The sequence below is a fragment of the Taudactylus pleione genome, unplaced genomic scaffold, assembly GCF_031769625.1.
Source record: "Taudactylus pleione unplaced genomic scaffold, aTauple2 ptg000086l, whole genome shotgun sequence".
In the NCBI taxonomy this organism is placed as follows: Eukaryota; Metazoa; Chordata; class Amphibia; order Anura; family Myobatrachidae; genus Taudactylus; species Taudactylus pleione.
The window spans coordinates 22,749,676-22,771,938 of NW_028284488.1; the positions used below are offsets into that span (position 1 = coordinate 22,749,676).

At 44.3% G+C, this 22,263-nt stretch overlaps 1 protein-coding gene across 1 annotated transcript in view; it reads right to left on the reverse strand.

The window, feature by feature from the left end:
* Positions 1–22,263, reverse strand: part of FAM107B (family with sequence similarity 107 member B) — a 60,139-nt gene that overhangs the window by 4,509 nt on the left and 33,367 nt on the right. Inside the window, exons 2-3 of the mRNA XM_088468784.1 lie at positions 2,741–2,924; positions 750–900 (exon numbers count right to left, since the gene is read on the reverse strand). Of these exons, the coding sequence (XP_088324910.1) occupies positions 750–900; positions 2,741–2,868 (279 nt within the window). The 5' untranslated portion in view covers positions 2,869–2,924. The remainder of the gene's footprint in view (positions 1–749; positions 901–2,740; positions 2,925–22,263) is intronic.

Genomic DNA, 22,263 nt, shown 5'->3' on the forward strand with positions numbered 1-22,263 from the left:
ACATTTGTAAACAAAAAATTAAAAATTACTTTCTGACAATATGGAAGGTTCACTAAAAATTACTTTATTCACATAGTACGTACTGTACTATGGATAACTGTACATGGAAGAGGCCATCTGTGCAGGGGTGTTGTAAGAGGAGAGGGTCCATGTGCAGACTCAGTGCGGGCCCCCTTCTCTGTGGCAGCGCAGTAGATTCTGGCTTGGTGCCAAAATCCACTGCCCATGCGCGGGTCACCAGAAGAATGGCGCTTGCGCCTTATTCCCAGGAACATGTCTAATGCGTATGCGCAAATCACCAGGAAAATACCCACCACCATTCCCTCTGATTTTTGCTGCTCTGCAGCGCCAGGCTGCAGAGGGGTAAGTATAACTATGTATGGGTGCAGGGTGTGTGGTCTTGGCCTCCATGAACCCAAGGGCTGGTGTGCACCACACACCCTGCACCTATTACACTGTAGATACGCCATTGCTTCTGTGGCTGTACATCTAGCCAATGAACTGCTAACAGGGCATGGTAGAAACTGTAATACAAGATTGGGCTTAAAGATGTTAGTTGCCTATCCCTGGCATTCAAAACCACCAGCCCCCTTTAGGTCAATACAAGTGGCTATTCCAGAGCAGCATGGATAGGTCAGTATATTGTTAAAAACAATGCAACTTTTAGGATCAATAGTGAATAGCCAACACTGCAACATCAGTTGTTTTCTAACATCAGTAAACCAAGGTTCTTCAATGGCAGCTCTCACCTCTTCTAGCTTCTGATGCCGCTTTTGCAGTTCTATCTCCAAGTCTGTCTTTTTCTGCTCAGCTTCTTCTTTTTGTAGTTTGATAACTTGATCTCTTTTTCTCTTTTCCATAACTTTCTGCAACTCAGGTTTGTTTTGGGGCGAGAGGCCTCTATAAATGCCAAATCATATTCCAAAAATTAGAAGGATTGAGAAATTGAAAAAAAAAAAAATCTAAATATTCTTCTATATTAATTCATTTAAAACAAGCCTTTTTTTTACAATGTTTTAATATTGACTGTTAGGTAATGTATTCATAAATCTATGGGCCCGATCAAACAGGTCATCTAAAAGGCAGCTGTTGCTGTCTGTCAGAGACGGATTATAGGCAGGACGACAGGGGTGGTCATCCCAGGGCCCCCACACACTGTCCCTGGCCACATCCCCCTGATGAACCATTTTTTTCTTTTAATGAAGCTGTGGCCCGCAATTAAGCCACACCCCTCCCGCCTTTTGGCTCCGCCTCCACTTCAAAGACCCACGAATCGCGGTGGTCGAACTTCTGCTGCCTCTGAAACTAGGAGAAGTAAGCAGTAAAGTATATTTGTATGATCTGTGTCTATATGTGTGTGTATGTATACATGTGTACTGTATAAAATTATATATATAGATAGAGAGAGAGAGAGAGAGAGAGAGAGAGAGAGACACACACACACACAATTCAATAGATCAGAATACGACGCTTGAAAAACAGGAGTTACCCCTGTGCTGTGAGCTTCAGCAGCTGCCTTCACATAACAGTGCAGTCTACAGATGGGAAAGATAACAGTACAGGTCTCAGGGATTCCCACCTACTAGCAACATGGATGGAGCAGAAAATATAAAAGTGGGAGGGATATGGGGACAACAAAACTGAGCAACCCCTTTAAGATAAGAATACCCAATACCAAGTTGAGCACCGTGGTAGCGTGCGTCCATGTACTAGTGAATACAGCTTGTAATAGCTAGTGGGGTATAAGGCTGCCAAAAGATGGGTCAGGTCCCAGTACTAGGGGGCGTGACCAAGCATGAGGCCTGATTCAGAGATGGACGAAATTGCAGAGTCACACACAGGCAGCTTTGCAATTACGTCCATCTTAATGCAAATGTAAAAGGAAGAGTAAGACACCTCCTTGCTGCATTTGCAAGCACCATCATAATTGGTTGCTCCTTTGGTCAGGCTGCGGGAGCTAAAGCTTCTCGCAGCCTGACTAGGTGCTGGTCTCTTCAAAGGACGAAGCAGACCCTGGCCTCGTCCGTCAGTTTCCAGGAACGGTGACCAGAAAAGCCCCCACTCCGCCCCCTAAACACTGCAGCATGTCAATCATGCTGCGGCTTCAGGGAGTTTGCGAGCGTAATCACTGGAACCATACTGCATATGCATAGAACAGATTCCTAACCATTGGATATGTACGTACATCTCAGAATCAGGCCCATGATCTGAGGGTGCTCTCCACGGAAATTGTGCATCACCCAAGGGAGGCACAAGCGCAGCAACTTGAGGGAGTGGTTAAGCCTCCATGGCCGACCTGGGCCCTTGGAAAGCCCCCCTTTGACGTCCCTGTAAAGTGCAGAATAATATGTAGGTGCAACTAAACCATATCTTTCAGGTGTTACATATTTTCTAAGACTGGAACACAAATTGCTGCTCTAAGTGATACACATGGCAGACTATGGGAGAAATGTATTAAACCTTCTAAAGAATGGGGGAAGTACACAAATGGAAAAGTTGCCCAAGCAAATGCTAGAAAACGATAGGTAGATGCTGATTGGTTGCTATGGCCAACTTCTCCACCCTTTAGAAGATTTGATACATCTCCCCCTCCTTTTCAGTCGCCTTATGTTGACTCTACAATTTTCTAATATTACCAATCATCAGCCCCTCCCCCCAAGCTCCTCTGAAAACGCCAAATGCTTTTTCTCTGTAGATTGATGTAAATTGGTGCTCAGCAACAGTCTAGATTGAACATTACCTTTTCTGGTTCATTAACAATTCTCTGTGCAGATCCTGGTGGTTTCTGGAAGTCTTCACTGGGTTTACTAATTTGTGGGGCTTTACTAGTTCTGAATTATCAGACTCAATGTAGTCTGGCTCAGCCATGATGCTCTTCACAATCAGATAGTTGTCACCAAACTCTGAATCAATTGGAGAATTTTCTGAAAACAAAAGCAAATAAAACCACTTCAATATGGTAATTAAGAAAACAATACAGAATATTTTATTATACTATTTCCCATTTCACAAGCCGACCCTAAAGCTGGGTACACAATATATGTTGTGTGTACCCAGCGACAGCACAAAGCAATGGATCGATATATCACGCCCGCAGTACACACTACACGATCCAGTGTACGATCACACAATATTTTGTTCCATGCCACATTTACCAGCATGGCGTCGTTCATTGCATCGTCCCATCTTCTGTGAAGTACAGCATATAGGATGATGCGATGAATGACCACCGTGCACGCGCATACACAATATACGATTTGCATGATAGATCGTTCTGATACACGTTGGAATGATAGATCATAAGAAGGATTGCATAGTGTCCACCTATCTTTAGTCTCTGAGTCACTATCTAGAGAACAGTTACATAAGCAGGCAATTAATGCACCAGTTCCTGGTATGCAAAGTTATATCCACGTTATAAATTCTATACTATGCTTGGATATAGGGAAAATCGTCCAGTGAATTAACAATTGAGGGAATTCTGAAATTGAGGGGTCCATTTACTAAGCCTGGAGATAAAGTGAACAATGCTAAAGTACCAGCCAATCAGCTCCTAACTGCCATGTCACAGGCTGTGTTTGAAAAATGACAGTTAGGAGCTGGTTGGCTGGTACTTTATCTCCATCCAAGGCTTAGTAAACAGACCCAAGAAGGAGATAGTTTTTATGCTGCATCTTCTACATACACTATTTTGAAACATGTGCCATCATTATCGCTATGTATACTTTTAAAATACATTGTTGGTTTAAAGACAAAAGGAATAGGTAGAATATTACAACCAAAAAACAAGAGAGGTGTAGAAATGACTAGTGAATAATGAATGCAGAATGCTAACAAATGAACAGATGCCCATAGTCAATCGGTATGTAATGCCTCCCTGTCACAATACCAACAGCGGCATCCCGATGGTTGGTATCCTGACAGGGGCTGGGTAAGTATACTTACCCTCCCCCTTCTCCCCCTAACCCTACCTTTTTGAAGACCAACGTTAACCCTCTCCACCCCGCACCCTAACTCTCCCCATTAGTACCTAAACCTAAGTACCCCCCCTTCGTGCCTAACCCTAACATCTTAGTGCCTAGCCCCCCCCCCCCCAGTGGTGCCTAACCCTCCCCCTAGGGGTGGCTAACCCTAACCTCCACCCCAAAACCTAACCCCACTAAGCTACCTAAACCTACCAATTTCCTTGCAGCTAACAGTAAGGGCTCCCCAAACTTACCTAATTCAAGCTTGCGTCCTACTGTATGTTATCGTCGGGATTAAGATAGCCGTCGGTATTTCAACGCCTATCTTAAGTCCCTTGTCGGGCTACCCCCGTCGGGATTTAAATCAGTGGCATCTCTGCTGCAAGTCTCATAACTACATTAAGTCAATAGATCTAATCTAAGATTGCATGCACTAAAATTTAAGAGGACTGTATTAAACCTGAAAATATTCATTCACTGGTATCTTCACTCACTGGCTGATTAACCCTATGCTTCACACATTTGTCACGTAATACATGAAATCCATTGTAAATTCCCAAACTAACTGAACAATACAGGTATTTATTTATGTAGCCTTGTCCAATCTTTGTATGAATGTTGCTATTGTAATCTTTTATGTTTATGCAAAATCTCAAGTTAACAATCTGTTATAGAGTACCCCGACTTCCATAAATTTCTGTTCTTGCTATTTTAGATGATTAAGAAAAAGGAGACTGGTCAAATAGTTATTTAATAATTGAAAATCCCTTAAATTCTGAAAGATTGCCTACACAAGCAAACCAAATATTAGCGAGAACTTCAGCTCCCAGTGTACACAGTTATGAGTACAAACATAAGACATACTGTACTAGAAATACTGCTGATTCTAATTTTGTTGTTTTGGAAGGCACCTTTCATATATTGCTGATACATTCCACACTGGGATCAATGATACTCCTTTTCCCTTTTCAAGTTCTGGTAATCAGCCTGTGGCCGACGAGGACTGCATAAGAACACTGCTCACAGTGCAGCACCTATGTGTTCCTACCCTAATACTTACAAGAAATATTTACATGTACACATGATTCCCTCCAACTGTCCGAACACAGTAACCTAGGATAAATTACATAAGTTATTTAATTTAATTTGCCTATGTGGCACAGTGGTTAGCATTGCTGCCACGTATTATTACTTAAATGGCCCGTTAAATATGCGGAAACTAGCGTTCCTGCATGGTTAAGTTAATGAGCCCTTCATCATCAGGGGTCCAATATGACCACCTGATATTCAGCAAAACATTTTCGGAGTTCGCATGAGAGAACACGTGCCATCTTCAGATGGCGCTTGTTCTAGTAGCCCCACTCCTTTCTATGGGAAGAAGTCCCGGGGATGCGAAGAGGGATCCAACCACCGCCTCCTCACTAACACCCTGGGGGCTTTGCACATGCGTGACCTCAGGCTACATATGCGCAGGAGCCAGCCGCAGGGGTAGGTAAGTAACGCTGCTACTTCTGTAGTAGTGTTACTAATCACAAGGATAGCTGCTTTCCAGAGCAGCTGACCCGCACCGGAGCAACGATGAATTACTACCGTGTTAAGTATCGCCTGCTGCGAGGAAAATACTTAATCGGGGTCCATATAAATGAATAGGCTCCTATATGTGTAGCATTTGCATGTTCTCCCCATTTTGCGTGGGTTTCCTCTGGAAAATATGCTGGTAGGTTGATTACAAACACACTGTTTAGCTTTATCATAAGTCAAAGTAGGGAACATAGATTGTAAGCTCCACTAGGGCAGACACTGATTGAGAATATTTAATTATTTAAATCAGAAGTCAATTAAAGTTGCCTTAGGAAGATTACTAATAACTTATAATAAGTAGAATTCAATTAGAAAAGCAGCTGATAAAAATGTAGTATTCATTCTAGCACCCTGCAACAACCCCTGCAGATTCTCTTTCCTGCCTGGGGTGTCGCTCTTTTCTCTGGTGCTTCTAGCACACTCTGCTGATGCAAGAACTGCTGAGATACAGAGCAATGTGTGCTAGAAGCACCAGAGAAGAGAGCAATACCCCAGGCAGGAAAGAGGAACTGCACTGGTTGTGATGGGTGCAGGGTGCTAGAATGAACACTAAAAATCTGATAACTGTGTAGTGTGTGAAAGGTATGTGTATACGTGATGCACTGCCTAAATTCATGTAAGTCTTTTACATACATGCTAACATTGTACATTCAGCACTCAGAGTTGTGCTCCTGTATTCCCCAAAGATCCTTCAACTGAAATATCATTGGTTGGATCAAACAATTGGTGCAAAAATCTTTACTATGTTACTAATCAAATATATTCTGCTATGCTGTGGAAGCAGGTGAACGTGTGTGCCTACAGGTGCGTATCCACTTGCAGATAGAACAACAGTACGATTACAACATTGTAATCGCACAGTCGTTTCCCATCCCCTGCAGTGCCTACACTGAGCGATATGTTGTTCAGTGCAGGGATGAGGGAGGCACCCTCCCTCATCCCTGAACATGGCCTATCTGTCATTATCGGCAGATTGACTGGCATGTTCAGGCAATGATTGATGTCGAAATCTACCAGCGGGAGCGCACATCGCTGGTCATTTTCGACATATTCATGGCCGATTGTGAACTATTAATGAGCGATTGAACGATAACAATATCGTTATCGATCAATCTCTCATTTTAATCGCCTAGTGAATACGCGGCTTTACGTTATCTTGGGTGCAAGAACAGTTCTATTTGCTAAATTAATTGCTAGTTTCTTTGAATGTTCACCCCACATCTCAAGTCACTGATTTGGATCAATATTTTTTTCTGGATAAAACTTAATTTGTACACTCCAATTATACAACATAAATTCATAAAAATATTTTCAATTAATCACAGCACTAATGCTCTCCCACAGGTAGAAGGTTCCTCCTTTGATTATACCATACATGCCAACTCTCCCTCATTGTCAGGGAGCCTCCCTGAAATATTAGCAATCTCTCTGTCTCCCTGACGAGTCTAGCAATCTCCCGGATTGTTATATTAAAAAAAAAACCAGAGCTATATACATTCGATTGTGATCATTAGTATCATTTCCCTGCATTGGTTATAACAATAGGCACAATATCCCTATGGCTACATGCATTTTCTGATAAGTATTAGTGTTTTTTTCATTAACAAGTAGATCTTACTATCTGCTTTTGCTCTCGTTTACATTTGGATATAAGTAAATTTTATGATGCGCCTCTCAGATGTAGCAGTACACACCCACTATACAGCCGCACTCATAGGTGTTGCTTTCCCAATCTCCCCGAATGCTTTTTCAAAAGTAGGCAAGTATGGATTATACCAGATCCAAATCTATTGTTCAACATTACCCTACTTTGGTTCTCATCCCCAATGCATTTTTCTTGACCACTTCTCCCTGTTTTTCAGTTTTGTTTAGTTATAATTGTTCAGTTGTGGGGACGTACCCTATAATGCTTTTTATTGTAGAGTATAAAACATAGCAAAATAAAATTGGATTATAAATAAAAAAAAATATGTTAGTAGCAGTTTATGCCAAGGCATACTGTACTGCATCCTTATGATTAGTTCTCAGCACAAACAGAAGAATCAGTATGTAATGCCACCGAATGTGTTCCCAGCGGATGTAATACTGACGCTGAAAGCCCGAACAGTGGAGATCCCGTTTGGGGCTGGCAAGTACCGGAACCCTCCCCCCCCCCCCAAGTGGTGCCTAACCCTAACCTTCCCCCGGTGGTGCCTAACCCTAACCCCCCACTTTCTGCACCCTAAACCTTACTCTCCCAGGGGGTGCCTAACCCTAACCCCTCCCCAGTGGTGCCTAACCTCCCCCCCCCCCATTCTCGCAGCCTAAACCTAACTCTCCCGGGGGGTGCCTAACCCTAACCTCCCCCCAGTAGTGCCTAACCCACCCTTCCCCTAGCGTTAGTGGTTCCCACACTGTGCGCCATGGCACCCTGGAGTCCCTTGGGTCATTTGCAGGGGTGCCTCTGGTTGGTGGTCCAGCAACAAATTACATTTTTTATGGTCAATGTAATGTAATGTAAGTATGTGGACAAACAGGAGCGCAAACCTGTCCACTAACTGAACCTAAGGATGACAGGGAAGCACAATTTACTTCACTTTACTATATTTTTTTCTGAATTTTTCATTAACAAGCTTTTGGTTAGGGGTGCCGTGAGAACAATGCTGATACTCTACGGTGCTGTGATTCAAAAAAGTTTGGGAACCACTGCCCTAGCCTAACCCGAGGGTAACAGCTAAGAGACCCTGCTTACCTTCGTTTGGGATGCCGGCTGTTGGGATTTCAGCGTCTGGCTAGAGATAAGGTCGGGATTTAGACAACTATGTTTAGTACCAGGTCGGACTTCCAGCGTCGGGATTCAGGCGGCCGGCAGTAAGTTAACCGCATCCACATACAGATATAGCACTAAGAGAAATCACTGTACATTTAGATTCCTCTTACATGTGGTTTTTAAAATAGGATAAAAATGGTCAGTTTGGATATATTTTACACTAGCTGGGATACCCGGCATAGCCCGGGTTGAAGACTGGACCCTGAAGTACACCTGCAGCCTTTATTTGTTTACATTGCCCTCACCTACTGTTTGCTAACATACATGCAAACAGTGGTGTAAGTACTGTGGGTGCAAGGAGTGCAGCTGCTATGGTGCCCGAGCTGCCTCTGTGGCCCACCGCTCCCCCTGCACCCAGTCACGCATACAAGGTGGGCCGGTCCAGTCAGGGCCGCCAAGGGGGGCCCAGGTGTCAGTGGTGTTGATTTGGTGCCAGCCTGCCAGCTGAATATAGATGGCACACTGGAAGGCAGTCATGGAGAGACTGCGTCGCCGGTCGAAAGGCAATCAGAACTCATGGACCGGCAGCCAAATCAGCACTCCTGGCTGCCGGTCTGTGAGCTCCCAATGGCTCGCGACAGGCACCAGCTTCAGCTATGACAGGCATCAGCTATGTGAAAAACTTCTCCGGGGCAGCTGACACTGTGCATGCACCAGACGGGAGCTGCGAGAGAGAGATTGAAAGATCTCTGTCCTGCACCGGGAGCCTCTGTCGGCTTGCAGCAGTAAACTACCAGGGCTAAACTCCGAAAAGCTTTGCTTTTTGGAGTTTGGTACATTGGGGTCAGATTGTAATCACCATTGATAATAATGGGGACTGCAGTCTGCAGTGCTAATTAGCAGTTTTCTGTGAAATCTCCTACATTGTGTTTTTAGTACATAGGAGCAATACATAAAATGATGCAAAAACTGCAGTTGCTACATAATTTTATGCAAAAAACATAGGCCCCACTGATTGTTAAGCTGTACACAGCACACAGCTGAGAAAGAACATGTACCTGCCTTAGTTCATTACCCTTAGAATAATTGATAAAAAAGCCAAATGATTGCCTTTTTTCAGTAAATGCAAGTGAACCAGTTCCCATAATAAATGTCTGAATTTAGGAAATATAGTAGATAAGCAGGATAAATTGCAACTACTTCCCAACCAGTAGCAGATTTTACCTAGGGGCTGAACGGCTGCAGCCACCCCAGTATAATCTGTTACCTCTGTGCCAGTTGCAGTCCGTGACTGCACTGGGTACACTGTAACAGTCAGCGGCTTCCGATTAGAAGCACTACCTACCAATCACACACAGGACAGACAGCCCCAGGGGGAGGTGTTTTCTCCCCCTGGAGCTGCCAGTCCGGGCTGCAATTAGTAGAGACTCGCTTCTAGTGGAAGTCGCTGCTCTGCTTTTCGGGCAGCCCCACACAGCTTTTAGGGGCTCCAGCCAAAACAGTCCCTAGAAGCCGGAATTATGCGCATGTGCGGCGCCACCGCCTGCTTGTAGCCATGTGCCAGTCCTGGCGCCTGCCAGTTCCATTGCAGGCGCTGGGACCTGGCCGACTGGACCAGCAACCGTGGCAGTTCTCCACTGCTGCTTCCAACTGTCCTGATTTTGCCAGGATAGTCGTAAACTGATAAAGTTTTAAAAAGTTGAATATAAGGAAGAAAAAGGACAAATAATGTAATGTAAGGGGAATAAATAAGGAATGAAAATAAAATAGTGTTATGGATTGTTTGAGGAAGGGGGTCCCCAAATCAGTGTTTTACTTAGGGCCCCATAAGGTCTAAATCCGCCTCTCGGCCTGGCCCCAAATCCACACCTGCTGGCTGCTGATGGCACACTGGGGGAGGCAAGAGGTTACTGGAGGGACACGGGAAGGAGTTGCTGGCTTGGGACATAATGTGTAAGGGGCACTACCACTGTGTGGAATAATGTGTTATATGGGGCACTGCTACTATGTGGCATAATCTGTTAAGGGCATTACTGTGTGGAATAATATGTAAGGGGCATTACTGTGTAATGTAAGGGGCATTACTGTGTGGCATAATGTATAAGGGACACAACCATTGTGTGGCATAATGTGTATAAGGGGTACTACTATGTGGCATAACCTAAATAGGCTCTGTGTGGGGGCAAATGTATTATTTTTACCTCTGGGGGGGCCCTTTTAAGATCTTGCTATGTGACCCAAATAGTTCTAGTTACACCCTCGCATGGAAACACAGAGGCTCTGGATTGAATATGAATTTGCATGAGTCATCAAGATTGCAGCTTTCTCACAGGCTTTTGGCAGAATGCCAATTTCCACTGGATCCAGGCCCAGAACATGTGTAATTTAAGAGTGTCTCTATTTTTAGGATTGTATGACAGTGTGTGACCCTGATGAAGTTCAAACCTAGGCAAAAACCTAATCCTGGTCAAACTACACCACCAAGCCAAATTTGGTGGAGCTAGGTCCAAAACACTCTCCGTGCTTGAAGGACAAAAAGACAGACAGACTTTCTCGCTCATTATATAGACATACTCATAAATTACAATTCTGGATGCAATATTGCAGTCAGAATAAGTGTTATTATCCAGGATTTTTCCGTACGTTGACATCCATGGCGAAAGTACAAAAATTGTCCCTGTTATTCCTCACTTTACTAATATCGGTGTGTCTGACACTATCACTGCAGCAGTCACTTCCTTTTATCTCATCTGGATTTCAGAACATTAAGGATAATCAGGTTCTGGATAGAAGATCCCATGCAGTTTCATACTTGCCTACTCTCCCGAAATGGTTGGGAGCCTTCCAAAAATAGTCTGTCGCTCCCAGCCTCCCAGCAGGGTGGAAAAGTCTCCCGGCCGGCGCGCCGCTCGTACCCCCCTGCAACCCCTGCTGGTGTCTGCTCCCACCTTTCATAATTAGCCGGTCTGGGGGCAGCTGATGACGCCATTCACGCTGAATCGTGTCATCGTGGCCTGCCCTTGACAACACAATGCCGGTAACCTGGGAATTGTGTACCGGGGGCAAGGCCATGATGATGCGGTCACACACCCCGCCCCACCCTCAAAGTTCCGTCACGCCTCCCCAGCTGTGCCATGCTGACTGCCTCTCTCGGAAGAGACAGCCAGATTGTTGGCAAGCCTGCGTTATATTCTGCTGTAACTTACATACCTGTTTCATATGTACACCAAATCAGCAAAGATATTGCTTGAATTATGAAAGCACACCGAACACAACAAAGATTCTGACTGCCAATGTCAGTGGATAAGAATATTTCTGCTTGTGGCTCTTAATTATAAAGCAACATTGTAGTTACTTATTAACCTGCTGCAACACATGTCTCTTTGTAAGGAGTACAACCTATTCCCTAGTGAGTCCCTTCATTATTGCAAACTAGAATGCAGTCAGATCATCAGGCTAAGCAAACAACTATAAAAAGGTATTTAAATGAACTAGGAAATAAATATCGACAGACCATTTATTGTCTGTATTAACATATTAAAACAATAAAGGAAGATAATTTATAAGAAGGCTGCCAAAATTCATGCAGCAGAAAAACCCCATGAGGACTAAAAGGAAGTATCATTTCACTGAGATGAAAGTGGTCACAATAGTGCAAAAACAAAAGACGGATTATAAAATAGAGATACTGAAATTGTGAGTTTTACACTGAAATTAAAAGTTTTACACTGGAAGATAAACTAGAATAAATTAACCAACTATAATATTCATTAAAAAAAAATAACCCGTATGATTATTTTAAAAGATACATATAGTTGATGAAAGGTACACATATACTCAAAATGGAAGCTGGAACACTGTCTGAAAGTCCTGTGCTTAAAGTAATTCTTCAGAGTAATTATAATGTGAGCTACACGAGCTGTACAGCGAGTCTTTCCCTATACAGTTCAATCTGAAACTGTATAAGTTGTGGTACAGTGCCCCACAGTGGCATAGCATGAAATACTAGTACTATAAGCACACTGGAAAAGGAAGACAGCAAGAAGAAAAGAAAGGAGGAGTCAAAATCCGTTTATACATATTTCATATATAAGTTAGTGAGGGCACAGCGATCACATGCAGATAATGCATCAGTAGAATTATCAAATTGTAGAATTCAACCATAAGGCATCCCACCTAGTTAGCCATGACAACAGAAACACCATCTCTTGCCACTGGTAGTCGTAAGGGTTCCTTTATAACAAAACAAAAAAGACGCCATGGTTGTGACAGAGGCCAATGATAAAATATTGACTTGTATGTAATTATAGAAATTATTATGAATAATCTTTATATAGGTCATATTATGGAGCACTTTATAGATAATGGGGTAATACACAGTTGAACACAAGTCGGCCACAATTGCACTTACACTCTGCGTGGGGATATTTGCCTATGCAGAGTTGTATGCATCTATGCAACCACACCACCCCTATACATGCACTTGGCTTCAGCCATCATCATTATCAATACGCACTTACACCAGCCCTATTCCTGGCACAAGAGATCCATCTGCAAAACTAACTTACAATACATTCTGCATCAGCCCCAATGTAGAATCATTCATGTCTGGCCGGAAGCAGCAATTCTCTGTTGCACATACATACACTAACCTTAAATGTCTTTTTAAACTGTGGAAGGAGCCTCACAGAGACACCGGAAGAACATACAAACTCTACATACCCAATGACCTAGTCCGTACAGAATATATGACCCAAGCGCTGTAATGCTGGATCCACACTGGCCGATATATTGGCCGATCAATTGATCGGCCAATATATCGTGCCCCCATCAGCCAGTATGTACAGACGATATGTCTGAACGACGTCGTCCACAGACATATCGCATTGGCTGTGATGCATATGTGTCCATCGGCAAGTGTGTACGGGCAATCAGGGGCACCGAGAGGGGGGGGGGGTGAGCCGCGGGCGGTTACTAATTACCTGGGTCCGGCACCGCTCAGCAGCTGGAGAGTCTCCTATGCCAAGGGGGGGGGGGGGGAGCGGTCACGTGGATTGCGCCCCCCATTGGCTGTGCGCCGGGATGATGGGCACACATCGCCCCCCCCCTCCCCAGCGCACGTCTTTTTATTTTCCGAAGGGGTCGTGGCCACGAGTTCCGCGATTAGGTCACGCCCCCTACATGGCCCCAGGCAGCATGCAGAGGATGGTCGTTCAGTGTGTATGAACGGCCATCATCTGCAGATGTATCGCTATAGTGTGTACCCACCTTAAGGCAGCAATATTAACCAGTGTGCTAAAATTGTCTCAATTGCTGTAGGTATTCATTATTTTTCAATCTGGAATTGTACAACTTCTCACTGTCTCTGCAACATATTGTAGATAAAATACTTGATAGAATGTGGAGAGACAAGCATGAATAATACCTAAATTAAGCATATTCCATAACCAGATGTTGGTAATTACATTAGCAGTTAGAGATAAAGCTATAATAAACATCCCAGAGGCAGCCTGGCGAACACAGACATGCTTAAAATAATTGATGTAGTGAAAATAGAATATAGATTTTAACCACAATATAGTATTAATTGCTTGATGACTTTCTAATAGTGGGAAAACATGACATGTAACGGAAGACAAGATTAAGTCTATGTGAATTTCTTGACATGTATAATTGGCCTAACAAACCAGAAACCACTGGTGCACAACATAGAGCCCACTAAGCCATTTTTGCAGCCCATGGTAAGCAGGACAGGTACAGGGGGAATTAGCCCGATGGGAATGATCTTGGCTTCCTGGTTCCTCCTGTTTTTCATTGTACTAACTCAAATATATTGTGGCTATGGAGGACTACTCCTGCTGTGGCAGTGAGACCTGACAGGCCTTAATCTCATTTACTCTAATTCACTGACTATGCTTTTACACCTGCGGAGCATAGTCTAACAAGCAAAACTAGTAAGTTACTGCTTGTAATCTGAAGCGGAATATGTTATTACAAAGATGACATAGGGGAAGGGTTGGGTACGGGATGCCGGCACTCGGGATTCCGGCTGTCAGAATCCCGACGCTGGCATCCCGACAGGGTTAGGATACAGACACCAGTTGGCCAGTATCCTAACCCTCACCCCTCTCCTTACCCCTCAGTCCCTGCTGCCTAAACCTAACCCTCCCCTCCTGGCACCAAAACCTAACCTCCCCCTAGTGCCTAACCCTTCCCCCTTAGCGCCTAACCCTAACCTTCCCCCTAACCCCAGGACTTACAGTCGGGATTCTGGCGCCGGCATTGTAAGTGCCGGCATCCCCACTGTCGGGATTATAATTACATCTCGGGGGAAAATGTGTTAGTACAGAGGTGATGGATGCTACAAAAGGGGATGGAAGGAGAAAATATGTTTTACTACAGAAGTGACTGATACCAGAGCAATGGTGGGGGGGCGGGTGATGTGTTACTACAGATGTGACTGATACCAGAGCAATGGTGGGGGCCGGGTGATGTGTTACTACAGAGGTGACTGATACCAGAGCAATGGTGGGGGGCAGGTGATGTGTTACTACAGAGGTGACAAATGGGGAAAATTTTCTCCTACAAAAGTTGCGGGGGGGGATGTGCTGTTATAAGGGTGGTATGACAGAGAGGGCAGGGGTGACAGAAGTATTTTACTACGGAGCAGGGGCGTGCCAAGAACTATAAGTGCCCCCTTTGCCTTCTAGAGAGAGACCGCTCTCCTTCTCCCCAACAGTTATTCATTTTATTAGACATAGTAGTGCCCTAGTTCATTTTAGGAGCTATAGTGGAGCCCTATGGTAGTGTCTTAGTTCAAATTATAAATCGGTGTCCCTGGTACATATGCAACATTGTAGTCCCCTATGCCAACAATATGCCACATTGTACTGTGGGCCTGATTCAGAGCCGGACGCTCTTTCAGAGCGCTCGCTCTGAATCCGTGCCCTCCCTGTCTCTTTTTAGAGCGGCCTCCTGGCCGCTCGCACAGTTGTGGGTAACCACCCACAGCTATAGCAAGCGGCCAAAAAGATGGTCGCGATGGTCAAGACCATCGGGCTTGCGACGAGACCCTTGTGGTAGGGTCTCGTCTACCACAAGCCCTGGAGTGCTTTTGGCTCTATCAGAGCCAAAAGCACTCCCACTGACATCATTTGTGATGTCAGTGGGGCCGACCCCAGACGGTAGGCGTTCCCATGGGAACGCCTCAGTCTGGGCAGCAACGCCCCCTGCACGCCCACCAAAGGGGGCGCTCTGTCACTCAACATCGACAGCATGCCCCCTTTGTAGCGAGACCCATAGCGACGGCTTGCCCATCGCTATGCGGGTCTCGCGCATGCGCACGACGGAGCCGGCTCCTTCGTGCGCATGCGCACTTTGCTAACATCAACCCGCATGCGAGCGCTCAGCGCTCGCGAGCGGGTCTGAATCAGGCCCTGAGTCCAGTGCACATGCCACACAGTTCCCCCAGTTAAACAGTGCTTAGCAGGCAAGTCCGGGAACCTTGTACACAAATTTATGACCTGGGTGCAGTTGAGTCAAGCCCCAGGGGTGGGCCTCCTAAGCATCTGGGCCCATAGCAACAGCACTCCCTGCACCCACTATAGCTACGCCCATGCTACGGAGGTGGTTGTGGAGGTAGAACGTGTTACTACTGAAATGAGAGAGGCCTAAGGTGGAGGGAAATTAAATTAATTGTGAACACATCCACTACAAGGGATGACCACACCTCTGCTGGTAGTGCACAACACAGTTGTCCACTAGGGGACTTCTGCAAAATACAGAGGTGTATGGTATACCTGCAAAAAGTTTCCTCTTTGCTCCTGTACTCTTACATATTCTACATGCAAGTTTTACTGTAGCCCCATAAAATGTGCACTGTCTACCAATGTGACCCTTTAACAAAAATAAGGCTGTTCTCCGCTGCCATAAAGTAACCAGAACTTACTAACGGTGTGCAAAATTATTTAAAGATACATATGCAAAAGTAATATATTATTTGACAGGGAAAATTAAAATTAGCCAAAATTATTGTTATTTGAATGTAATAAAATTTTAACTACTCTGTTTTTGAGGACTGCCTGCTGATTTGTTTCCTGAAATGGTGGGCTGCACATTTTCAAATATGGCAAAAATACAATTAAATGCAACACTTTACATCTTTCCTCAGTGGGGTAAAAATGTGTTTATTAGCAGAAATATTTTCCCTGTTCTCCCTGAGGCCAATACACAAATAGTCTGCACAGGGGCATTTTAAGAGAGGAGGAGGCCCGTGTGCAGTCTCCGTTTGGGCCCCCTCCTCTCTGTCGGTGCACAGAGTGCAGTAGATTCTGGCTTCATGCCAGAATCTACTGCACATGTGCGGATCTCCGAGAAAATGGCACCCGCGCCTACTTTCCCAAGGACATCTTTTCTGCGCATGTACAGGTCACTGGGAAAATGTCCGCCGCCATTTTCCCAGTTATTTTTTTGCTGCGCTGTAGCACCGGTCATCAGCACATCAGAATCTGCGGAAAGGTAATTATTTTATTTAATTATTTTATTTAATTATTTATAACAATGGGTGCACCCATTATAAAGATGCCTATGAGTCTGCACTTTAATAAATAAAAAGGTTTACCTATATAAATGTTAAATTGGTAATGGATCCAAAAGAAACTCATATGTACAAGGTATTTTTAAAGGTATAATTAAAAGTCTAAATAAAAATGAATGCAACCGTAGGAGAAGAAAATCAACGTAAAGTTATATGCTTAGACTAACACTCCCATATGATAAATTAAACTATGATTTACTTGTTTAAATCACTATTTATCATGTAACAATAAAGTCACCAAATAAAAGTTTTTATCAAAGAAAAGAAATTCATGATAGAAACACAGGAAAAGGAAATTCTCAGAGAACAAGATGTTACTCAAAACACGTCCTAACTGAAGGAAGGAAATCGACACCACAAATTTTCACGTCTGTTGAAAACAATTTCCCCACTGACTGAAATATTTTACATAACAAACAGTAGAGGTCAATAGAATAAAAGCATATAAGCAAAATGCACAGGACAGTGTGTTTGCATCATACTTGCCTACCCTCCCGATTCGGCCGGGAGCCACCCGTAAATCAGGTGCCGCTACCGGCCCCCCGGAAAGGCAGGCAACTCTCCCGGGTCCTGGCGACCCATCTGCCACTCGCGGTTACTATATAAACCCCAGCAGCAGGAGGGGGGGGTGACGCGATTCATGCTAAAGAGAATAAGAGAATACGTGAAAGGGGAGGACTATGCTGTGAACAATCTGACTGGAGGGCTGTTCAAAAACTCACTACATGCGTCTGTGGTTGCTAGAACGTAAATCCTGAATTTATACTCGCTCAACTGTGTTCCATTCATTGATGTGACCAGGTCATACTTGCTTACCCCTCCCGAAACGGCTGGGAGGATCCAGAAAATCAGGTGGCACTCCCAGCTGCCCATAAAAGCAGGGTAGTCTCCCGACCACCTACCACTGGAAGCTCAGACCCACAGCAGTAATTTCAGAACTGTGTAGCAGAGACTGGGCCACTATAATGCGACCGCGTGGTCACGTTCCCCACTCTGCCCCCAATGCCGGGTAATGTCCACGGCGGCCGAGACCCCTGGCATTAACCAGAATGTCGGAAAGTATGAACCCGGTGTTGTGTGCACTTGCCATTGGTGGCCACATTATTGAATGGGTGTTTGGAGGGTAGATAATAAGGAAGCAAGTATGCCCCCAGAGTGTGATCATACACAAAATGTGATTTGGCCACACCCCTGTTCCAGCTCAAAGCACACCTAAGTAGGCTGGCTAACCATAGTGATTTATAATAACAAAAAAATATATATTTTTGTGAGGATACGGGGTTCTCTCAATCACCCAGACACCGAGCAGATGAAACCAACGTGATGGTTTATTTTTCCACAGCAACAGATAATATGTCAGGACAAGCAGTAAATACAGTGAACAGGTAATAAACAGGTAGCAGTCCAGGCAGAGGCAGTCCCAGTAGAGTATAATGTCCCAGAACAATTCCACGAAATAGCTAGAGACCCTCAGTCCTCACAGTAGAAACTATCACTGATCACACTTGCAGTGAATAGCGCATAAGTCCACTCAATCGTTTCCAGGACCCCACATGTAGAAACTATCAGAGATCACACAGCAGTGATAGTCCCTAGGTCCAAACAATTGTTTCCAGGATCCCATACAGTAGAAGCTAATCACAGAACACACAGCAATGAATAGCGTATAGGTCCTTGCAGAATTTCCAAAGTATAATTCCACAGAGAACTGGTGATGCGTTCCACTAGCACCTTAGCAGAGCGAGGCCTCTTAGCCAAAGTCAGCGACTAACATGTGGAGTTGCCTTCGGTGACCTGTTTTGAAATCTTCCAATTTCCCACGATATTGTGATCACCCAGGGGGGGTTGCACCATTTGCTGATTGGTGCGCGTCCCTTATGCTGTCACTTTCTCCTACCTCCTCCGGGTATTACTTCCCTGACGAACACCTGCTGGGATGGTTCCGTTTAGTCTACCAGATTCACATGAGGCACAAAACAGGCAAATGGAAGGAGGAGTAAATCCTGAGCGTCCCCTGGGGAGGTGGGAATTAACTTAGAGGGTCTTTTGTTGTGGGAGGTGTCACCTTGCTCTAGTGGTTACGAATAGCGCAGACATATGGACCAGGCTAACATCAAGGCTTATCCAGTATTAAACATTACAATTACTTACATTATTACAGTACATAATATACATGCTAATGGAAATGTGTGTCCTGAGAATGATCACACATACACTAGGAGACGGGAAGGGGGACACAAAAGGACTAAAAAGTAAATTGATCTCTGCAATGACTGAGATGCTGCCAGTAAATTTGTAACACACATCCCATGTCCTCACAATTTTCATTACAGCTTTCTGACAGATGCATAAAATCAAGCATTCAGTCATGGAATCTCCCTAGTCAAAAGAGCAAGATGACTTTCAATGGGCTATAGTCATAGAGTTCCACCTTTCCAAGTCACTTTATGAATGTGTACCAGCCAGGTTCACTATAATTGCAAACATAAGAGTAACTTAGAAGCAACAACAGCTCAGCTGCAAATGGTAGGCCACACAAGCTTACAGAATGGGAATGCCAAATGCCAGTAACGTGTAAAAATAGTCTGTCCTCGGTTACCGATCAAGGGCCTCATTTATTAACAAGTTTTATCATTCACAAAGAGTGATGCAACTCGTTGCATTTGATAATGGTGCTCCAGCCAATCAGCTCCCAACTGTCATTTTTCAAACAGACGACAGTTGGGAGGTAATTGGCTGGAGCACCATCATCATACGCAATGAGTTTAATCACTCAATATAAAACTCGTTGAAATGTAGTCCTTAAGGTGCCCATACACGGTGCGATGCACCGTGTAGGGCGACTGCCGATCCGTCAGTAGACGGATCGTGCTATCACCGCCGGCAATTGTGCGGTCCCCGCTGACCGCATGATATGCCGGCTCCCCCCTCCTCCATCTGAATGGGATCGTACATCGCATCCCAGATCAGATGAACCTGCGGGAAGATCTGGGGATACGATATACGATCCCGCGGGAGCGAGCAGCATGATATCCGGTCAGATATCGTGCCCATACACGGCACGATACAGCACCTATATCGTGCTGATCCGTCGGATCGGCAGGTATATCATGCCGTGTATGGCCACCTTTAGTTCCTGGTTATCTACTGGCTTTAGGAAAATGTTGGTGTGTCACATTATGTCAAACAGTCACTGCAATCTGCACCGATATTTCCTGTGCAATGTCGGTGTGTAGGTGGGTGTGTAGTTGGGGTGTACAATGGATTATTAACATACTGAAAAGGCTGCCATTCCCCTGGCACTCTGGACCACAATTGGGTATGGAGTAAAACTGCTACATAAAGCACTTTTTTTTTTAAAGCCATGACCCTTAAATCGCAGATGAAGATGCACATGAATAAGATAGGAGAAATGAAGTGACGATAGTTTGCACCAACAACACCTATACTGTAGAAATTGATGATTTTTTTGTCAGTTTTTAAAGAAAAGAAGAAAAAAAGTACTCCTCTTTTATGGGGCACACCTCATATGTATAGTAGATAAAATTTAGCCTTTATAATTGTTTTTACTTTAAAATATGTGATATAGTCACATTATAGTAAAGGCATATAAGTTCGTAGAATTTAATGGACAAATATCCTGTTGTGAGATACAAACGGATGTGTTTTACATTAATAGGCAGCACAATGCATTTCCTATTTGTAAATTGTAGTAATTGCTAAAATTTAGATACTGCAGCCAATGAAGGTCTAGGCTGTGTATAATAAGTTAAATTCCTTGACATATGTGTTTTCCACTATGTGGAGAGCTGTAGTTTGATATCTCACAATAAATATGACAATACACCGCAAAACACCAAAAAACAAGACAATAATAATTAGAAAAAATGGCTTATATATATATATATCATAAAGGCACATATAAGAGAGATTTATAAATGAATAAAGGTACATGAATTTAAGCCATTATTGGAAAAATATCCTCTAGTGAGATACAGTGAAAATAAAAGAAATAACAGCATGATTAGTTCCCCGTCCAGAACAAATATATAATAACTGATGAGTAGTTACAACAATCACATTAGTCTGAGCTGTATATCTTGGATTAAATCTATAGGTTTTCTATACATGTGTCCCCTGCTATATGAGGAACAGAAACTTTGTATCTCACATTAAATGTACAAATGAAGATATACACCAACATATGGTAGGAAATACAATGATAATTAGAAAAATGTGCTAATAAGTGATCATATATGCTGTTGTGCATATATCGGCGAACATATAGGTGAAAGTAACAAAATATTGGTGAAAAAAAACACAGATTAAAAATTAGCACCTTGACCCAGTCCTAGTGTCACAAAATGATTGGTTGGGTGAGGCGTCCCTCATTAGACTGGGAAAGTTTAAATTCATTTGTCAGGTTGATTTTGCTGCAATGATATATAGTCTAGAATGAAAAGCAGTATCCGTGCATTTAGATACACTGGTATCTGCTTTCCCCAGTCTTCTAAAAATATCAGACTGGAGATAAGAGTCCCTATGCAATGGCACAGATAAGATAGAGCTGCTTCTGCTGCTAGCCCTGGTTCACAGCTTTGCCCTGTTGTTATGCATTGCAGGGTATCAGCATGGATCCTCGGCTAGTGAGAGAGCAGTGAAATTAAGACAAAGTACCTGAGAGTGATATGCAGTAAAATCCCAGTGGACACAGGTCTGGTGGTGCAAGGGTCCTCTGTGCGCAGACAGGTGCGCCGAGAGGGGGGGGGGGGGGAGCGGGTACAGATTACCCGGGCCCGGGCTTCCTGAGGGGCCCGGCGGGGGCCCGGGTCCGACGCCGCCCCCCCTCCCTCACAGCAGCCCAGCACACAGCGTGTGCTGCAGTTGGAGACTGCTTGTGGCTGCTGAGCAGCAGCCACAGCCGTCTCCTATGCCTGTGCGGGGGAGCGATCACACTGATCGCGCCCCCCCTGGCTTTGCGCCGGGCTGAGGGGGCTCAGAGCGCCCCCCCCCTCCCCGGCGCTGCAAATCTTTTTTATTTTATTTTTTCGACAAGGGGGCGTGGCCACACCTCCTATTACTGGGGCCCGCCTTGGCGGTCCTGCGCACAGAGGTAACCGTGGAGCGGTGCCTGACGCGTGTTTTGCCGGGGGCTTTCTCACAGGAAATTTTTTTGTCAGACAAGGTATAATGTGATTAAAATAATTATCAAATTAAGTATAAATCCTAGCAATAAATACTAACTAGAGACCATATGAAAACATGTAGTCATCCATGTCACAACAACATGTAACAGCTGTCCAGATGGAAAGAACAGCAGTTTTTATATTTCTTTTTCGTTTAAATTTTAGCTGCACACACACACACAACGA